The sequence below is a fragment of the Ambystoma mexicanum genome, chromosome 3q (genome assembly GCF_040938575.1).
Source record: "Ambystoma mexicanum isolate Mex_15411 chromosome 3q, UKY_AmexF1_1, whole genome shotgun sequence".
Classification (NCBI taxonomy): domain Eukaryota; kingdom Metazoa; phylum Chordata; class Amphibia; order Caudata; family Ambystomatidae; genus Ambystoma; species Ambystoma mexicanum.
In genome coordinates this window covers 738,059,470-738,075,928 of record NC_090926.1, presented here as the reverse complement: position 1 = coordinate 738,075,928, position 16,459 = coordinate 738,059,470, and the positions used below count along the sequence as shown (strand labels likewise).

The window sequence follows — 16,459 nt, the reverse complement described above, 5'->3', positions numbered from 1 at the left end:
GTCACAGGTCATGTAATGTCACTTCCTCAGTGATGTAATCCATCGTACAAGGCTCCTTTTACTGCACCTGGTATTTTGGTGCAATGAATATAGGTTATCCTCATACTCTTACACTATGCTCCTTTGATTTTAGAATTAATCTGTAGCACTGAAACCTGTCCCGAGCATCCCAGGATTATTTTGAGCACGAACGACATGACCGTCTGTTCCGAAAGAGACACTCTAACTACATCTCAAAAGAATCATCTGACCTCCTCGCACAGATGCCAGATGAAAACAAACTTTTAAATTCTGCAGAAACATTTTTTACATCACTGATACCCAGTATCCAGACAAGAACAAATGCCAAATGGCTCCAGATTGTCAGGTGGGAGCTGATTCAATTGGCAAATGATGCTGAAGATGGGTTCAACGTCATCAAGGTAGAACTAAGGGCCCTTGCGGCTGAGGACTATGCAGAACAGATATTTCCTCGACCGCCTTACTGCAATGGAGGGCGGGGTTTGGCAAAAGATCAGGAGTGCATGTTGCACTTTCGTACATTCTTCAGATGCTGATAACAGGACACTTCGTACGTGATTGCTACGGTGCAATAACTAGTACACATGAAGAAGGAGGGCAGTGTGCAGCCCTCAGACTGGTTCACCATAGCATTCGACTGGGTGCCATCATGGCTTGCAACTGCAATGAAGACGCTGATTCCAATCATTGTGTTCCTTTTACTCATTTTCTGTGTGTACCAGTTAGGGCTGCGATGCTGCACTGACTCTGTTCCCCATGGTGCAAGAATGATGGTCACCATCAGTACTAAACATGGGGATGACAAGAAAGTGCCCCCTGGTTCTAAAGATGCACAGTTGCAAACTAAGGAAAATGATGTACCTAAATATTGCATGGTGGCCTTATACCACATAGGGGATGAAGTAGACTACTACCACACCATCATCAAACAGCCCCAAGACACAGAATATTACAGGGAGGTATGGGTGGTCTTGAACGGGGATGGGGGTTGTATTTATATGACCTGTACACCTGAGCAATATGCCCAGTGTGGGGAAAGTCTAAGAAATGTGTTTAGAGCTTGGATGCCCATAAAGGGAACTCATGCCTGGGAAGAAGCAGAATGGAGGGCTGTGGGGTGGGAGAACACTGGGAAAGGGTATTTGTTACTTTAGGAGTAACAAAGGGGGGAATGTTGGGAGAGAGGTGGTCTAACCCGCCCCGTTCGACATTCCCCTGCAAAATGGAACCCATGTGTCCCAAAGGGGGGAGACGTCCCCACTGCTTCTTTGAATGCTCCATGCTAAATACTAGCAAAACAAGCAAACAAATAACCAGCCCTTTGGCAGAACAAGGAGACTCAATTTAGTGCGACACCGAATGCCATCTTTTTCTAGGCCCGAATGATCTCTAAATGCTGCCTCTCCCATGCCCAGTAACTCGCACAGACAGCTCTGACCCCTGCAAGCTCCGCACAAGCCCTGCTCCCATGAAGTTCAGCCATGTATTGTTGCAAATACTCAGTATCCTTTCTCTCCAGTTGAGCTCACTGCCCTGTGTGTGACCGGAACAGGCCCCAGCCCGTGTGCCCATCCATCTCCACTAAACTGCCTGTGCTATCTCGACCCCTTCCCCACCAGGCCACCGTCCACGCAGCCCACGGCCTTCCACCCTTTCATATAGATACAAATCTGACCCCCTTTTAGTGACCAGATGGAACACCCACCAGAGCCCTAATCCTATGTGCCAATATATTCTCCTCAAACCTAAACACATGTCCACTAGTGTCATGCAGGATCAGGCAGATCAAAAACCTACAGGGCAGGCACTTGGTTCAGGGGCCCTGTACTTTATGGCCACCTGAGTACAAGGGTTCAAATGTTGATATATTTGCTTGGGAGCTTTAAATCTACACACATTAATGCCAAACTTTTATGGTTGCCATTTGTCTTGTGTCATAAGTTCCAATTGTTTTAGACTAGACAGTCAGGGAACACAGTGCGCCGCCGAATTGACCACCGCAGAGATGAGCCCAGCTGATCCACGTGCTACCAGACTGACACACGAGCAGCAGCCAATCTAACACAATCACTCTGTATGAATCCATACTGTATCAGTTCGTTCTTCCAATTGCATTGTAGAATTGTGTACCTATAACCACGTGTCATTAGTGATGTGTTTTGTGCTATAATGTGCTTCCCTTGTAATTGTTGGGAGAGCGCTCTCTGGGCAGCAGAGTTCTCTGCGTGCACAACTTACTTTATATAAAATTTTGTTTTACTTTTAATCCATCTCCTGGTCTTATTCGCTAGCGGAGTGTGTCCATTATTTGGTCTATGGAATAGAACATGCAAGGGAGGATGGTAGCCTTCACAAGACATTATTGAAGAAGTGGAAGCCTCTGAATGGGTTTTCCCCAGTTGTAGTTGTTTGCGAGGCCAATGGATGTGTCAGGCTATTTGTAGACTTGAGAGCACTTAAGTGTGTAGTAGTGGATATGTTTCCCCTAGCCAATATTGGGGAGATGGTAGGCATGACGGTGGGTGCCAGGGTGTTCAGCACCCCTCCTTTAGCCTACCACCAGATTGTGTTACATCCCTTATCAAGGAACCTAACCACATTCACAACACAGGCTGTTCGGCTTAGTCTCAGCAGTTGCATTTTTTCAATGCATAATGCATAAACTGGTAAACATGTTAAAGGCATTTGGTTCTTTCAGGACAACATTTTGGTTATGGAGACTTCAGTAACTGAGCATGATCATAGGATGGTGGAAGTGTTGGAAATAATGAGTAGAATGGGCATAACATCGAAAAAGAATAAATGCAGATTTCGTGTGTCAGAGATTGAGATTCTAGGGCACAAACCTAATGCACAAGGAGTACTACTAAAGGAGAACCTAGTGAATGCTACCATAGGGGTAAACCCCCCCCCCCCCCCAAGGATAGACAATGTGTGCCATCTTTTTGGGGTGTTTAGTGCAGTTGTACGCCACATTTATAGAGGGGTTTGCAGACAAGTGTAGGAATATCAGGAAATTGTGCAAGAAAGATGTTCCTTTCAGTTGGTCAGCAACATGTCAAGAGTTTGAATTGATCAAGGGGTGCATTGTCAATGCACCCATAATAAGCAACTTTGATACCACTTGTGATACATTTGTGAGGACTGATGCAAGTAGTGGCCTGGGTGCTGTATTACTGCAGAGAAAGAATGGATATGAAAAAAACTGTTTCTGCATCCCGATGTTTGAAAGGTCCCCAGGAAAAGTACTCTCTAATAGAGGAAGAAGCCTTATGCGTACTTTGGTCCATAACACATTTGAAGCATTTTTGTGGGGAAGGAGCTTGACAATTATTACTGATCACAAGCCACTTGTGAGTATCTTTAACTCCAAAGGCTTAGATGGTGTATCCCGCATAATAATGAGGTGGGCTACTGCATTACAAGGACATCGTTTTGTTGAGCCACACATCAGTGGTAAATAGAACATTGTAGCAGATTTTCTTTCCAGGAACATTTGTACTAGCATAGAATGTGTTAAGGATTACAGCACTGAGACTCAATTTGAAGGAGAAATCTTTTGGACCTGTGAATCTTCTATTGCTGAGAGTGACTGGAAGGAAGCTGAAATTAAAGATAGTCAATGAATTTACTGTGAAAGAGTTTGTACTCAAAGATTGGGTTGAGTCCTGAAGATGGCCTTGAAGTGTTCTATAGGGTCAGGGATGACCTCAGTGTGGAGGGAGATCACTTGTTTAGGTCTGGTTGCATTGTTCCTCCAAAAGATGTTAAGAGGCAAATTGGTTGAACTAGGGCATGCATAGGCATATCTTAGGCATATCTAAGACAAAAGGACACCTAAGTGCTGACTATTGGTGGCCCAACCTCAACAGTGACGTTGAGAAAGCAATACATGAGTGCTCTGTGTGTAAAGATTCTGATAAATTGCATAAGTGCAGCGTACAGCCCTTGAGACCAATAGAATTTCCAATAATGCATTGGGAATTCATGGCGATGGACATTTTAGGACCGAGTGAGAACATATATTATTGGCCTCATGGATATATATTCCAAGTGGGCAGAGGTGGACATTGTCAACGAAGCTGACTCAAGGGCAGTGGTTTCTTATTTGGATCGAGTGTTCCAATGAGAAGGTTTCCCTAAGAAACTACTTACTGATAATGGAGTACAGTTCACTTCCCGTATAATGAAGATGTTTTTAGCAAATAAAGTTGTTATTCACCATGGATCCTAAAACCAATGGCATGGTTGAGAGATTTAATGTCACTATCATGGAGGGTATATGTATGAGTGAGTGAAAAGGTAAAATGTGGAAGGAAGAAGTGGAGAAAAGAGTAAATGCTTACAGACTATCTCCACGCGCCACCACAGGGTTGGTGCCATTTGAAGTACTCGGAAGAAGAAAAACATTCACTGGAATCTGTCCAGCTTGGCTAGGCAGATCAACATTTGTAGAGTGGGAGGAAAAGAGGAAAATAAATGGAGGGACAATATAGACTACAAGAATAAATGTATGAAAGAGAGGTATGATGTGCAAAAGAAAGTGTGCATTTGCACTATGCACTTTATTTGCTTGTAAAGATGATGTATGAAGGATCCTAACGTAAGGTACTCTACTTGATTAGTAAATTGGAGTACTGTTTTACCAATATGTCTTAATGTAATGCACATTATGCACCTGATAGCATGCACTTTACTTGCCTAGTACAGCTCTAATACTATTATGCATGTGCACTATACATTTTTGATGTTTATAAAGAAGCCATATGAAGGATCCCAATGGAAGGCACTACATTTGAACACCAATATAGTTGGAACGTATCATGCACCATCATGTATCATCAAAGGTCAAAGAATGAAAACCCTAATAGGCCATGTACCACGCACTTTAAATGTTGGGGGGAAAGAATGTTTTATGAAGGACCCGAACATTTTGCAATCTGCCTGTTATGTAATATATTTTGGATTCACCGTGCAGTATCATCCATGTGTCACGGAATGTCTAAAAGATAAAACCAAAATACTAATTTGTTATGACTTGGATACTAATGTGCTACGCACTAGGCAACACGCATGATGCACTTTATAAATATGGTTACATTTGCATAAGTTAAGGATACATTTGTGTATACAATGATCGTGTCCTTTATAGAAAAAAATCGTTGTGCCCAAGGCAAAATGGCTGCACTGGTTTGGTAAAAGTGGAAGTCACCTTGTTGGTTTTGACTATGTGGGTGTTTTAAATCTCGTTTTGGGGAATGGTGGAGTTACTGTGAGCAAGCCACACGTTAGTGCGAAACGCGTCAGCAGGGGTGGACTGGCCTATAGGGAACTCTGGAGATTTCCCGGTGGGCCTCTGCACCCTGGGCCTCATTTCTGTGGTATTTTCACATTTTCTCATAGGAAAAGCATTGGGCTTGCTGAAAATGTGTCATGTGGGGCCACTTTCAACTTTATTTCCAGGGCCTCTTTTGGTCCCCAGTAATTATTTCCAGGGCCTTTTTTAGTTCCCAGTCCAGCCTTGCGCGTCAGACTGCCGGTCCTCTGCTGGCATGAACTACACTGGGAGGTTTAGTGGGATTTTAATGAATTTTAGGGAGGAAATAGATAGTGGGTGTTGTAGAATGTTTGGTGTACAAAACCTCAACCATGTCTTTGGCAAGGATCCCTGCTTTCTCCCATTCAGTCAAGAAAGCCTCTACTTTTGTTTCCAGATATATAATTGGATTTGTGTTTAGTTTTTCATAACATTTTGTGTCATGTAGTTGTTTATATGCCTCTCTTATGTAGTCCTGCTTATTCATCATGATGTTACAGCCCTTATCAGCTGGGTTGATGATGCAATTTGGCAGTCTGCTTAGTTCCATGAGCACTTTATGTTTCACAGACAAATTGCTTTTTTGTTGGAATTTGCAAGTTCTTCTCATGCTTTTTAAATCATCTATTACTACATTTTGAAAGGCATCAATATGACGGTTAGGGATTCCCAATGGGTTAAATTTGGATTTACACTTCAATTTGCTGGTGGAGGGCCATTCAGTACTTATTCCTAACCCCTCAAGGTCTACAGGGTCTTCATTTTCTTCCATTTGTCCTCCTTTTTCCAGGTTGACAAGGGTGGCGAGTGTGCCCATTTCACCAATAGTATATCCGTACGACCGTATATATATATATATATATATATATATATATAAATATATAAAAATATATAAAATGGATGCAGGCCAAGTGTTTCTCCATCAACATGTTTCCCATTCATTACATGTACCAAGCCTACATCCTCCTTGTCAACATGTTTACTCTTGACAGCTTTATCTTTCAAACATGTTTATTTACTTTCCATTTCTCAGCTACTGCTCAGGCAAGCCTATTTTGATGTAATGGAATGTGTCATGTGTATATATTCGGGTCCTCTGTGAAAAACTGGCAGTTCCAGCCTAGCACTGAAGAGGGGCATCTGTAAGGATCCACTTAATAAATACAGTTGGAGCCAAGCAGTCTTAAAGTTATCTAATTTCTGCATACTTCACATGGCTCCTGCCAAATGAGAGGGAGAAAGAAGTGTGCCACGAAAGTTGGGGGGACAAACACCCTTGCCCCCCCCTAAAAGAACACCCATGCATCCTCACACTTCACACTCTGCATCCATCTAAATCTTTGATGTTTATAGTAACGCCCCTGTCCATTGGTCTAGATTCTCACGTGTGTCAGACAGCGTCCTCACCTGTGACTGTCTATGTGCTCTAGTTGGCTTTGGACCACGCTGCTGATGCTGCGCCGGTATGTGCGATTCAACCAGTTCCCCACCATTCCCAGACCATAGTAGCGCCTCTTCCGGTCAAAAGCAAAGTGCTTCACCTGGGAGGCGATCCGTTTTCCTCTTTTGGGGCCCACTGTAGGAGCTGCAGACAGTGGGCTTTTAACCTGGTCTTTACTAGGGAAAGAAGGAAAAATGTTTATTCCACATGCAACCATTGAGGGGGACAGGGTGGATAAGGGGAGTAGAACAAAAAGTGGGGCATTCTGGGAAATGAGTGGAAAGAGCAGAAGTGGTATTAAGCGGGGTTGGAAGCAAAGAGAAAGGAAGGGGGATAATTGGGGGCATGGCAGGGAAGCAAAAGAAGGGGCAGATAAAACAAATAGACAAGAAGAGGCAAATGAAGCGGAAGCATGCAAAGGGGGCAACGGTGGAGCATGGGAAAAGGCAGTATGGCACATGGTGCACAACAAGGAGCCACACAAGGCCCAGTGTATGGCTAAGGAGACAGAAGGGGGAACTAAACATGGGCACACAAGGCAAAGGCGAGAGGTACAAACATGCCAAATGAGAGGCAGTTAGAGGGTGATAAGTGGCAAGGAAGAAAGCATGTAGGACTCGGTCAGAGAAAAGCATGCTTGAAAAACAGGAAAAGTGAGAAGCAAGCAAGGGGTTACGACTAGTCAGACAATGGTAAGGAAATTAATGGTTATCATGGTTGGGGGTGCAATCAAAATATGAAAGAAAAGGATGAATAAAAGAACTTGGCCTGTTTCACATTTCATAGCTAGGTTCAAATTGGAAAGTACCACTATATATGGCCTCTTGGATAGGTCACACTTAGGAGTCCACACAGTACCACGATTGGGCTCAGAGTCAGGAGGCAAAAGGGTCATCAAGATGCATTTGGACATGTAACTAGCACAAATATGGTACGCTATATTGCCACTTTTCACACTACTGGTGAATCCTCGTCTGGAGTAGTGCATCCAGTTCTGCAGGCCACATCGGCCCAATAGTCCTTTGCTAGAGACCATACCTGGAATAATGGGCTCAGCTCTGGGGCCACATCTAGAGAAAAGCCTACAGAAATAAGTCCACACCTAAATGTACTGTTTTCAGTTCTGCAAGCCCTATCTGCAATATTGGGTCAATTATTGGAGACCAGATCTTGAGTGCTGTCCACAATGTCACATTCCCTTGAGGATAACAGATTAAAAACACAGTTCAGAGACAAGAGACCAACGATCAAATCAATGAAGGGTTTAAACAAGCCCAAGTGTGTATGCATCGGACAGAGGACATCCTCTGAGTGGCAAATTCAAATTCATAGAGGGAGGTATAGAAAGGTGTGAAGGTTGCAATAAATACAATACAATATGTAGGCATTGGGACAAACAGAAAAGCCACACCAAAGGAAAAACCATAAGGTAAAATATATATTATAAAAGCAGGGGAGGGTGTTTGGTAGGATGAGCCATGCATTCTTCTGTGTTGCCTAAACTAGGATTTTATTCTAGGTCCTAGTAATTGCTTTAATGTAATCCAGGCCAGATCTGGATGCAAGTGATTCAGTTCCAAGGAGCAAGGATGATTGGCTCTACTAAAGCCACTGGTACAACTAAGTAGTTAGTTTCGGCAAAGAGTCTCTGAACAAGCAAGTTATCATCCGGACACTATAATTTCCATATCGCACCAGCGCTCACCTGAAAGCAGAGTGTGCATCGCGAGGGGCCCCATCATCAATGTGATGGAGGTGAGTTCGGAAATAGGCGGCTGAGAGGGGCGGAGACTCAAAGACATCATCTGGCATGGAGTACATCTCATCAGGCATTTCCGTCTGTGGTGGAAGCAGGCGAGGGAAGGGAAATGAAGCACAGGGTCAAACTGGTGAAGGGGCAAGGTCTGCGTGTAAGTGTACACATCACTATGTCCGGTAATGTCCATTGAGGCTTTTAACAGCACTTTGCCAGTTCAAACCACACTCGGATAGATAGTGTGTATAAGCGTATATGTAATAAGACGTAACCCCATGTCTGCACACATGTCTGTGTACGTGCACCTCACAAACAGTGCTGCAGTTTCTCGAAGCACCTCAAAAAGGCAAAACAAAAAAAGAAAATCAGCTCAATAGGGCAACCCCCTTCCTTAATGCCAACCAAAGTGAACACATTCACTCTTCCCTGAAAGGACCTAGTAGACCAGGTCAGAAAACATGCATCTCCCACCCCTATGTGTGACACCTGCAACAAGAGGTGTCTGCAAAGGTGTCTACCAGAGAAAAGTCACCATGGAACCTTGCTTGCCTTACTGAAGAACGAGGAGTCCAATGTTTCTGCTGCATCCACTGTGTCTTCGTCGATAAAGCTGGGGTACACAAAGCTTCTCTTCTGAAGCATGCGCTTGGAATGTGGGGTTTCCAGCACCGGCCGCCCCTGAGGGAGAGAAATATTAATTATAACTACAAAACAGAAGCATTGAAATAGAAAATCCTTCAGAAGCATTGAGAAGGTGGGAAATGTTACGGCCACAGTATGGAGGGAGGGGGAAGAGGAGTGGTGGTAAACGTGTACCACCAACAATCTCAGCAATGCTTCTGGCAGTAGGAGGTGGAAAGATGGTACTGCTTGCAGTTTGCAAACCTTCCCTTAAAAAGTCCCAAGCTACAACCGAAGGATCCCAATGATCTTGTCACATGTGGTCACACTTCCATGCTACGTCATTGACAAAATGCCCCATATCTCCAAGAAACAATTTAAAACGTCGGGACCCAGATATTTGGAGTAGGAACATCTAACCCATTCCTAAAGTTTCTTCCAACAGAATAAAAAGTGAATTATCTGGAAAATCAAATGTTTTCACTCTTTACTTTATGTGCCAGAACGGATGAGAACGTGAATGGGGAGCTCATTGGGGCCACACCAGAGTGCGTTAACGTGGCTCTTCTAGGAAGAGAAGCAAAAGAGGAAGGAGAAAGAGAAATCAGAAATAAATCCTGCTTCCCCTTCACCCCACCAACCCTGGAGGGAATGGACTTCTATGACATGATACATCTGCCTCACGCCGCGGGGAGATCCTTTATGAAAAAAGTGTTGGTGGGCAATGAGATGGTGTACTCCGAGTGCCTAGAAGTTTATGTAGATTTGGAACATTTTCCATTGGTCTAAAGTTATCATGGATTCCCTGAATCTATTGCTTTAAAACTAAACTTCCATGACTTTTGGCTGAAAGACACATGAAAACCAAATTGGGCCCTTAGGAATATCATAAATAAAATGAAAGATTAAATTCTCCCCCCTCACCCCCCCACCATAGGGCAATGGCCTTAATCACACAGTGCTCCATAAGCAAAGCCCAAACCAACAAACTGGATAGTTGCCAAAATGTACATGTTAGACTTCATTTTGGCCTGAAGTAGCACATCCAATTCAATGAATACATGCCAATATACATAGTCAGAACTGGGGAAAGCAAGGATTGCCATTTTCATTTTATACTGCTATGGCCTGGGCAGATGCTGCAGTTGACATTTTTAAAAAGCCTCTGTATATCGTATCCCAGCCAATTACCACCCAGCTGTCTCAATGCACAGCAGTCAACAGGAGTTGACCAAGTGATTCCACCTAAAGCGAAGGAAGCAGAACCCATAATAAAAGACCCTTTCTGATGTAGATCCATAAAAGAGGTCTGCTCGCTGCATCAAACAGAAGGTGATTACAACAACAAGCAAAGTCTATCCCCCCGACTAAGAGGAGGTTATGTGCTGGATTTTATATTGAATATACTATTTATCAATCTAAACATTCACATTAGGTACCAAGAACCCCATACTGCGCTAACTAAACCCAATGTCAGCGACTTTCAGCACTCCCACACTGCTCTGCCACTTGCATCGACTCCGTTCAAGCAGGACTAGCCCTCACACCGCCATTTGCAGACATCCCACCGTACAGCAGAACACTATCTACCTCCTCTGATCAAGAAGTCCAACTATGCTGAAAAATGAAGACTATCCTTTAAAACCCTGGATTATCCAACTCCTCGTCAGGGAGGCGATTGCTGGCACTTGGCCTCAGCTCCCGTCATACAAACCCCAACGAACCCCATAATCTCTTTAAGCTACTATGAAGCACCCACATGCTCTATCAACACCACGCTTTTAAATCAGGCTCTGAAGGTCCAGATTCACAAAGTGCTTAGTAAATCTAGTTGAGTTTTAGCATTATGTAATTGCACATACCATAACAATATATTATCCTAAACCAAGTGGAGCTACATGTCTACATTTTCACATCTATATATTTTTCAAGTCATGTGGTTTATATTAGTTGTTGCTTATCACACAGACAAACACAGAAGGTGGAAATAATGCCTTAGAAGGGACCACGTTTCAGTAAATCTACATTCCTAATCACTGGAGGTTTTAGACCTTAGCTAGTCTGAAAGGTGCATGGGTCTTGAGTGAGGCTATTCTCTTCCACCTTCCAATCTCTTCCGTCTCAAACTTCTCTTTCTCCACAACCAAATACGGGACACAGGTATGGCTTGTCATCAAAGTTCCACACAACAAACCGGCAATGGGGAGGGGTATGAAGCAGCACATCTGGGACAGAAAAGACATTTTGGGAACAGGACTCACCTTAATGATGGCGGCAGCTGCTCGGAAACTCATGTGTGCCACAGACTCCCTCTTTCGCCGAGGAAGCCGGGTGTATCCAGATCGGACGCTGTTAAAGGAGGTTAGAGACATGACCCCAGGGGTCACAGGGGGAAGACCAGAACGGGGTGTGTAAAGAGCGGTGTGAGGCGTCCGTGGGTGATCAACTTCGTCCGGATGCCGGAACGCTCGACCTCTCGCCAAGGGATCCACAATCTTGCAAAAGGAAATTGACAAAACATGAATGCTAAGAAAATTGCAATCACATTGTATTACAAAGACCATCACATACTGCAAAATCATTGGCAGGACAAGTGTCATTCCATATATCGGATTATCATTGATTCAATCTGAAGGAGGGGCTGACTGAGGAATGTTGCTTTATCCCTAGACTAGTGTGAGGCCTGGGCATCAGCAGAAACCACCACTAAACATACTACCCACTGTATACTAATGCTTTTAATGACAAAGGGGCTACACTTCTAAATACAGAGAGAATTTTTGGATCTGCCTAGATAAAGGAACAGCAGAATGGACGCAGAAGGAAAAGAGAGAACCAAAGGAAAGGGCCGGTGAAAAGAGGAATGATCATGTGTGAAATTAAAACTGTTTTTATTAGTGCAACTTAACCATAACGTCCCTTGAACAAAGTTTTTCATTGAATTTCATAGGTTTTTGGAAGTGGAAATGTTTCATGGTGTTACAGCACTGTATATGAGTTATTCATAATTCCTTTTTTAACATATATTAAAGTACTATAAACCTCCTTTAAAAAAAAACATTTGCAAAGAAACTTTGTAAAGAAAGTATATGGCCACCTCTGAATTATTTTGCAAAGTTTCGTGTTGTTTTGTCAAGGGGGGGATAGACTTATAAGGGGGGGGTCCAATTAACATTTGAAATCTGTATAGACATGAATGGGAAAATGCGTTGCTTGCGCCTACAGCCCAAACCACTGGACTGATTTCCACCTATCTTGAGCGAGTTGTGGCCACCAGGTCCCGGAAGAGCGCTTTTGCAAATTTGGTGTTAATTCGTCCAGTAGATTTTTTTTTAAATGCCCAAAATTTAAGTAACAAAAATGTGAGAGATCTGCGTCTGGTGTGCAGACTCAGTTCCTGATTCAGTGTCTGCGAACACCTCTGGACCAATCAGAGAGCTGCATAACGTTTGCAGACATTGTACGCCAACCAAAGATTGGTCAATTAAAAACATGAGGTGCGTCAAAACCTTTGAAAGGGAAGTCATGTTGGAATCGCGAACTGCGCCAGTAGTCCGCAGACACCGTGGTAAAAACATATTAAAAAAACAACATTGCACTTGTCAAACAAGTGAAACTGTCTCTTGGGAGGTGAGGGGTGATGAGGATGGGATGGGATATGGCCATAAAAAAGCCAACAATCAAGTGTTTTTCGTCTCATGTTTGGGAACATTCCTGTGATGTTTGCCAACTTGACATACTTTTATGGACATCCATGCATATTTCTGCATTAAAGGATTGGTGAAGAGCAGTTTTTGGATGGCTTATAACTTTGGCACCATTCAATGACACTGCATCAAATTGTGTGATATACTATTAGACCTACCTTTGAATGTATTTGCAAACCTTGTGCCGTTCCGCCAAGAGGGCAAAATTAGAGCGGGGGCCCCAAAATGAATGGCTTTATACATTTGGTGCTGTTTGGCGAATTTGCACAAAAGATTGCAAAAAGATTTTAGACTCAACATTAAATGTTTTCACAAACTTTGGTGGGATTTCATCAAGAGGGGGCACAATTAGAGAGGGGTCCCAGCATCTTAGATGGCTTATAACTTTGATGCTATTTGATGAATCTGCACAAATATTTGCAAATACATTATAGATCCAACTTTGAATGTTTGTGAATGGAGTTTGGCAAGTGGGGGCTAAGTTATATAACAATGTTTTGTACCTACATTTTCACAATTCTCAACAAAACAAAAAAAATATCATGGACCTGAAATCATGCTTTTGCAAATATGTCCCTCTTTTATTTTTTGGAAAGTGTCAATGTAGGTACAAAAAATGGTGATATAACTTTGGAGGCTGAGGCATAGCCTGTGGCCATGGCAGTGGCGGCCATGCCCCAGACAATCTGGCCACTGACCATGGTCACCTGGGAATGGCAATGGACCACCAGTGACAGGCTATGTGGTAAACATTTTAAAATCGGGATAGGCTTAAATGGGAGGTCAAAAATCTGGGAACGGCAATGGGGTTGTCTACACTGATTTGTTTATTGGGGACAGTGTCACTACTGAAACCCATGCCCCATGGATTGTGAACACTGGTCATGGCTGCAAGCCATGAGCACTGGCCTATTGGTCACATTATGGGGTTATCGGGGTATAGTGGACAATGGACCAGGATGCAAACTAGGTGCAGTGGATAATGGGGGTGGTTTGGTGGGGCTGGGGTCATGGTCAAGCCTCATGCCCTAGGCAATTCAACCAGGACTTGCAGCCCGGGCATGCACTCTTGAAAACAACACACATCAGTATGCGTTGCAAAAAATATGTTTGTTAAAGGCGGTTTATAGTCCTTTCATATATGTTAAAAGAGGGATTATTAACAATGCATATACGGTGCTATAACATCATGAAACATTTCCACTTATAAAACCATTGAAATTCAGTGAAACAACGTTGTAAAAAGGGACGATTAGGTTGCACTGGTAAAAACCTAGAAAATTAATTGGGAAAAACTTTAGTTGAAGGGACGTTATGGTTAAGTTCTACTAATAAAAACCCATGAAATTCAGTGAAAACTTTTGAAATACACCAGTTATGGTTTGCTATGCAACCATAACTAGCACAACAGCCACGCACTGCTAAGACTAACACCCAGGACATCAAAGATGACACCACAAATGATTTCATCGAGGACATCACTGATGACACCTATGATATTACTACTGTGTAACAATGAAAATGGAAAGTCTGTATGAACCGCTTAGAGTGTCACAATATATCAAAGGTGATCAGTAGCCGTGTAATAAACTACTCCATGTCACATACAAGGTGCTTATTGAAAAATAAACTTTGTACTGAAGTTTTGTTGTGAATACAGCAATCAAATAATACATAAAGAGAAACAATGAATCCAGTATCGATCATAGAACTAAAGTATTCTTAAGATGGTATGCTTAGTACAATGATAGGTCCAAGCATATCAGATTCTTGAGAAATGGATTATCTGCCCGGAACCTGCTTCTTGTTCCATGTATGTGTATTATGACATCGAGGCGCAAACCATTGGGAAAAGAACTTCAGAATGTAGCACAAGGTAAAGCTCTACATGCACAGTACCTTTACAGAATGTGTATCATGCTTTCAATGTAGTATTATCACATGACATACAAAGCCCTCACCTTAAAATCAATACGGTCACTGAACAAAAACAACCGCCCCAGAGATGGCATCAGTGATGTCATCGATGTCTTAGGTGTACAGCCACCCCAGATATGTGATGTCATCAGTGATGTCATCAATTCTGACATTTGTGATATCATCTGTATGTCCCAGGTGCTCGTCTTAGTTATGAATGCATAGAAAACCAGAACATCTCTTTAACAAATGTTTTTTCATTGAATTTCATGGGTTTGTATTAGTAGAACTTATCCAGAACGTTCCTTTAACTATGTTTTTTCGAATCAAGGGAATTCGTTGCCCCCCCCATTCTCCCCTGTGAGGCTAGGGAGGGGAGCCCACTCCGCCCCACCCTCCCTAGGGGTCCAGGCAAGTGGGGCCTGTCTGGGAGCTTCTCTCTCGCTCCTTGTTGGTGTTATCTCGCTGGCGTCCTCTTCCTGGGATTCTCTCTCACTCCCGCGGCATCCCGGTGTCCCTTCAGGTAACCGGTCAGGTTCCCGCTTCGTTCTCGTGATGGTATCGCCGGTGGTTTGTGGGCTGCCTGCCTACCACGTATCCTTCATGTTCATGCCATCATGCCACAACCTCATTATGGGCTCCAGCCCTCTCTGCTACGTGCATCTGGGATACACTGTGTCTCTGTTGTCTCCCCTTTCAGTTCAGCATAAGCTTGAATGCCGCAGGCTACGTGGCTCGCTTCTGCTCTGCCTCATTCAGGTGTTTGGAAGAGGGCCTCCCTGCCTGCGTATTTGTTCTTCTCTTACTCCATTGTTCGGCATGTCCTCTCTATTCAACGTACTCATCTCAGTTGATTGGAGACTTGTGTTTAAAAGAACACGTTTCCTTTCTTCTTGATAATGGTATAGACTGGAACGGGATTCCTTGTCCCCCAAGGAGGAGTCTCTCTCACGAGGTCCCACTTGCCTCGACCCCCTATGGAGGGTGTTGCAGCGTGGGCTCACCTCCCTATCCTCACAGGTGAGGATTGGGGTGGGGAGGGCACAAATTCTCTTGATTTGTCACACTACACACTTGACAACTTTTTCTACATGTTAAGTTGAAATTAGAAGTTCTCTCACTTGCTGACCTGCCTTCTCTGAACAGTGCCCCAAGAATACAATGAAACTCGGACATGGAGCTGGCAACCACAGGGGGGGTCACAAATTGTACTGATGTAGCTAGAGGTGAAATGGTCTTAACAGCGCCCCTTTCTGTTGATCCACAGAACTTTACACTGGACAGAGAAACATAAAATCACAAAACCTGCCAACAAGCATATGGACCATGTAATTGACTGGTAAATATTTAAATGCTGGTCAACTGATGCAGACCAAGAGGGCACCACCAGGCTCATTCACTGGGCATCTGACGGATGGCATCCATGATTGTTAATGGGAAAATACGTGAGAATAGTTGATGGGAGTAGGTCATCATGAATGGATTCTGAATTGCAAACAGTATAATCAAATGCAGTGGGCAGGCTTTTGAGGAAGGTGGCAAATGGAAACGTCTTGACAACCTATCCTGGTTAATGGTGGAGAAGTAGATATCATTCCAGACCGGCTGTATTTTAAAGTAGGGGCCTGGAAAACACAGGGCTGGTCTCTAAACCTTCTCAGAGGTCGAGATGTCAACAG

The 16,459-nt window shown here is 43.5% G+C and overlaps 1 protein-coding gene across 4 annotated transcripts in view; it reads right to left on the bottom strand.

Moving 5' to 3' along the window:
- The window catches only part of RHBDF2 (rhomboid 5 homolog 2), a 783,795-nt gene that overhangs the window by 86,789 nt on the left and 680,547 nt on the right, over positions 1-16,459 (bottom strand). For all 4 annotated transcript variants that reach the window (XM_069654677.1, XM_069654675.1, XM_069654676.1 and 1 more), the window contains 4 exons: positions 11,418-11,651; positions 9,085-9,213; positions 8,485-8,618; positions 6,746-6,955 (listed from right to left, as the gene is read on the bottom strand). In XM_069654677.1, coding sequence (XP_069510778.1) covers positions 6,746-6,955; positions 8,485-8,618; positions 9,085-9,213; positions 11,418-11,651 — 707 coding nt within the window. The remainder of the gene's footprint in view (positions 1-6,745; positions 6,956-8,484; positions 8,619-9,084; positions 9,214-11,417; positions 11,652-16,459) is intronic.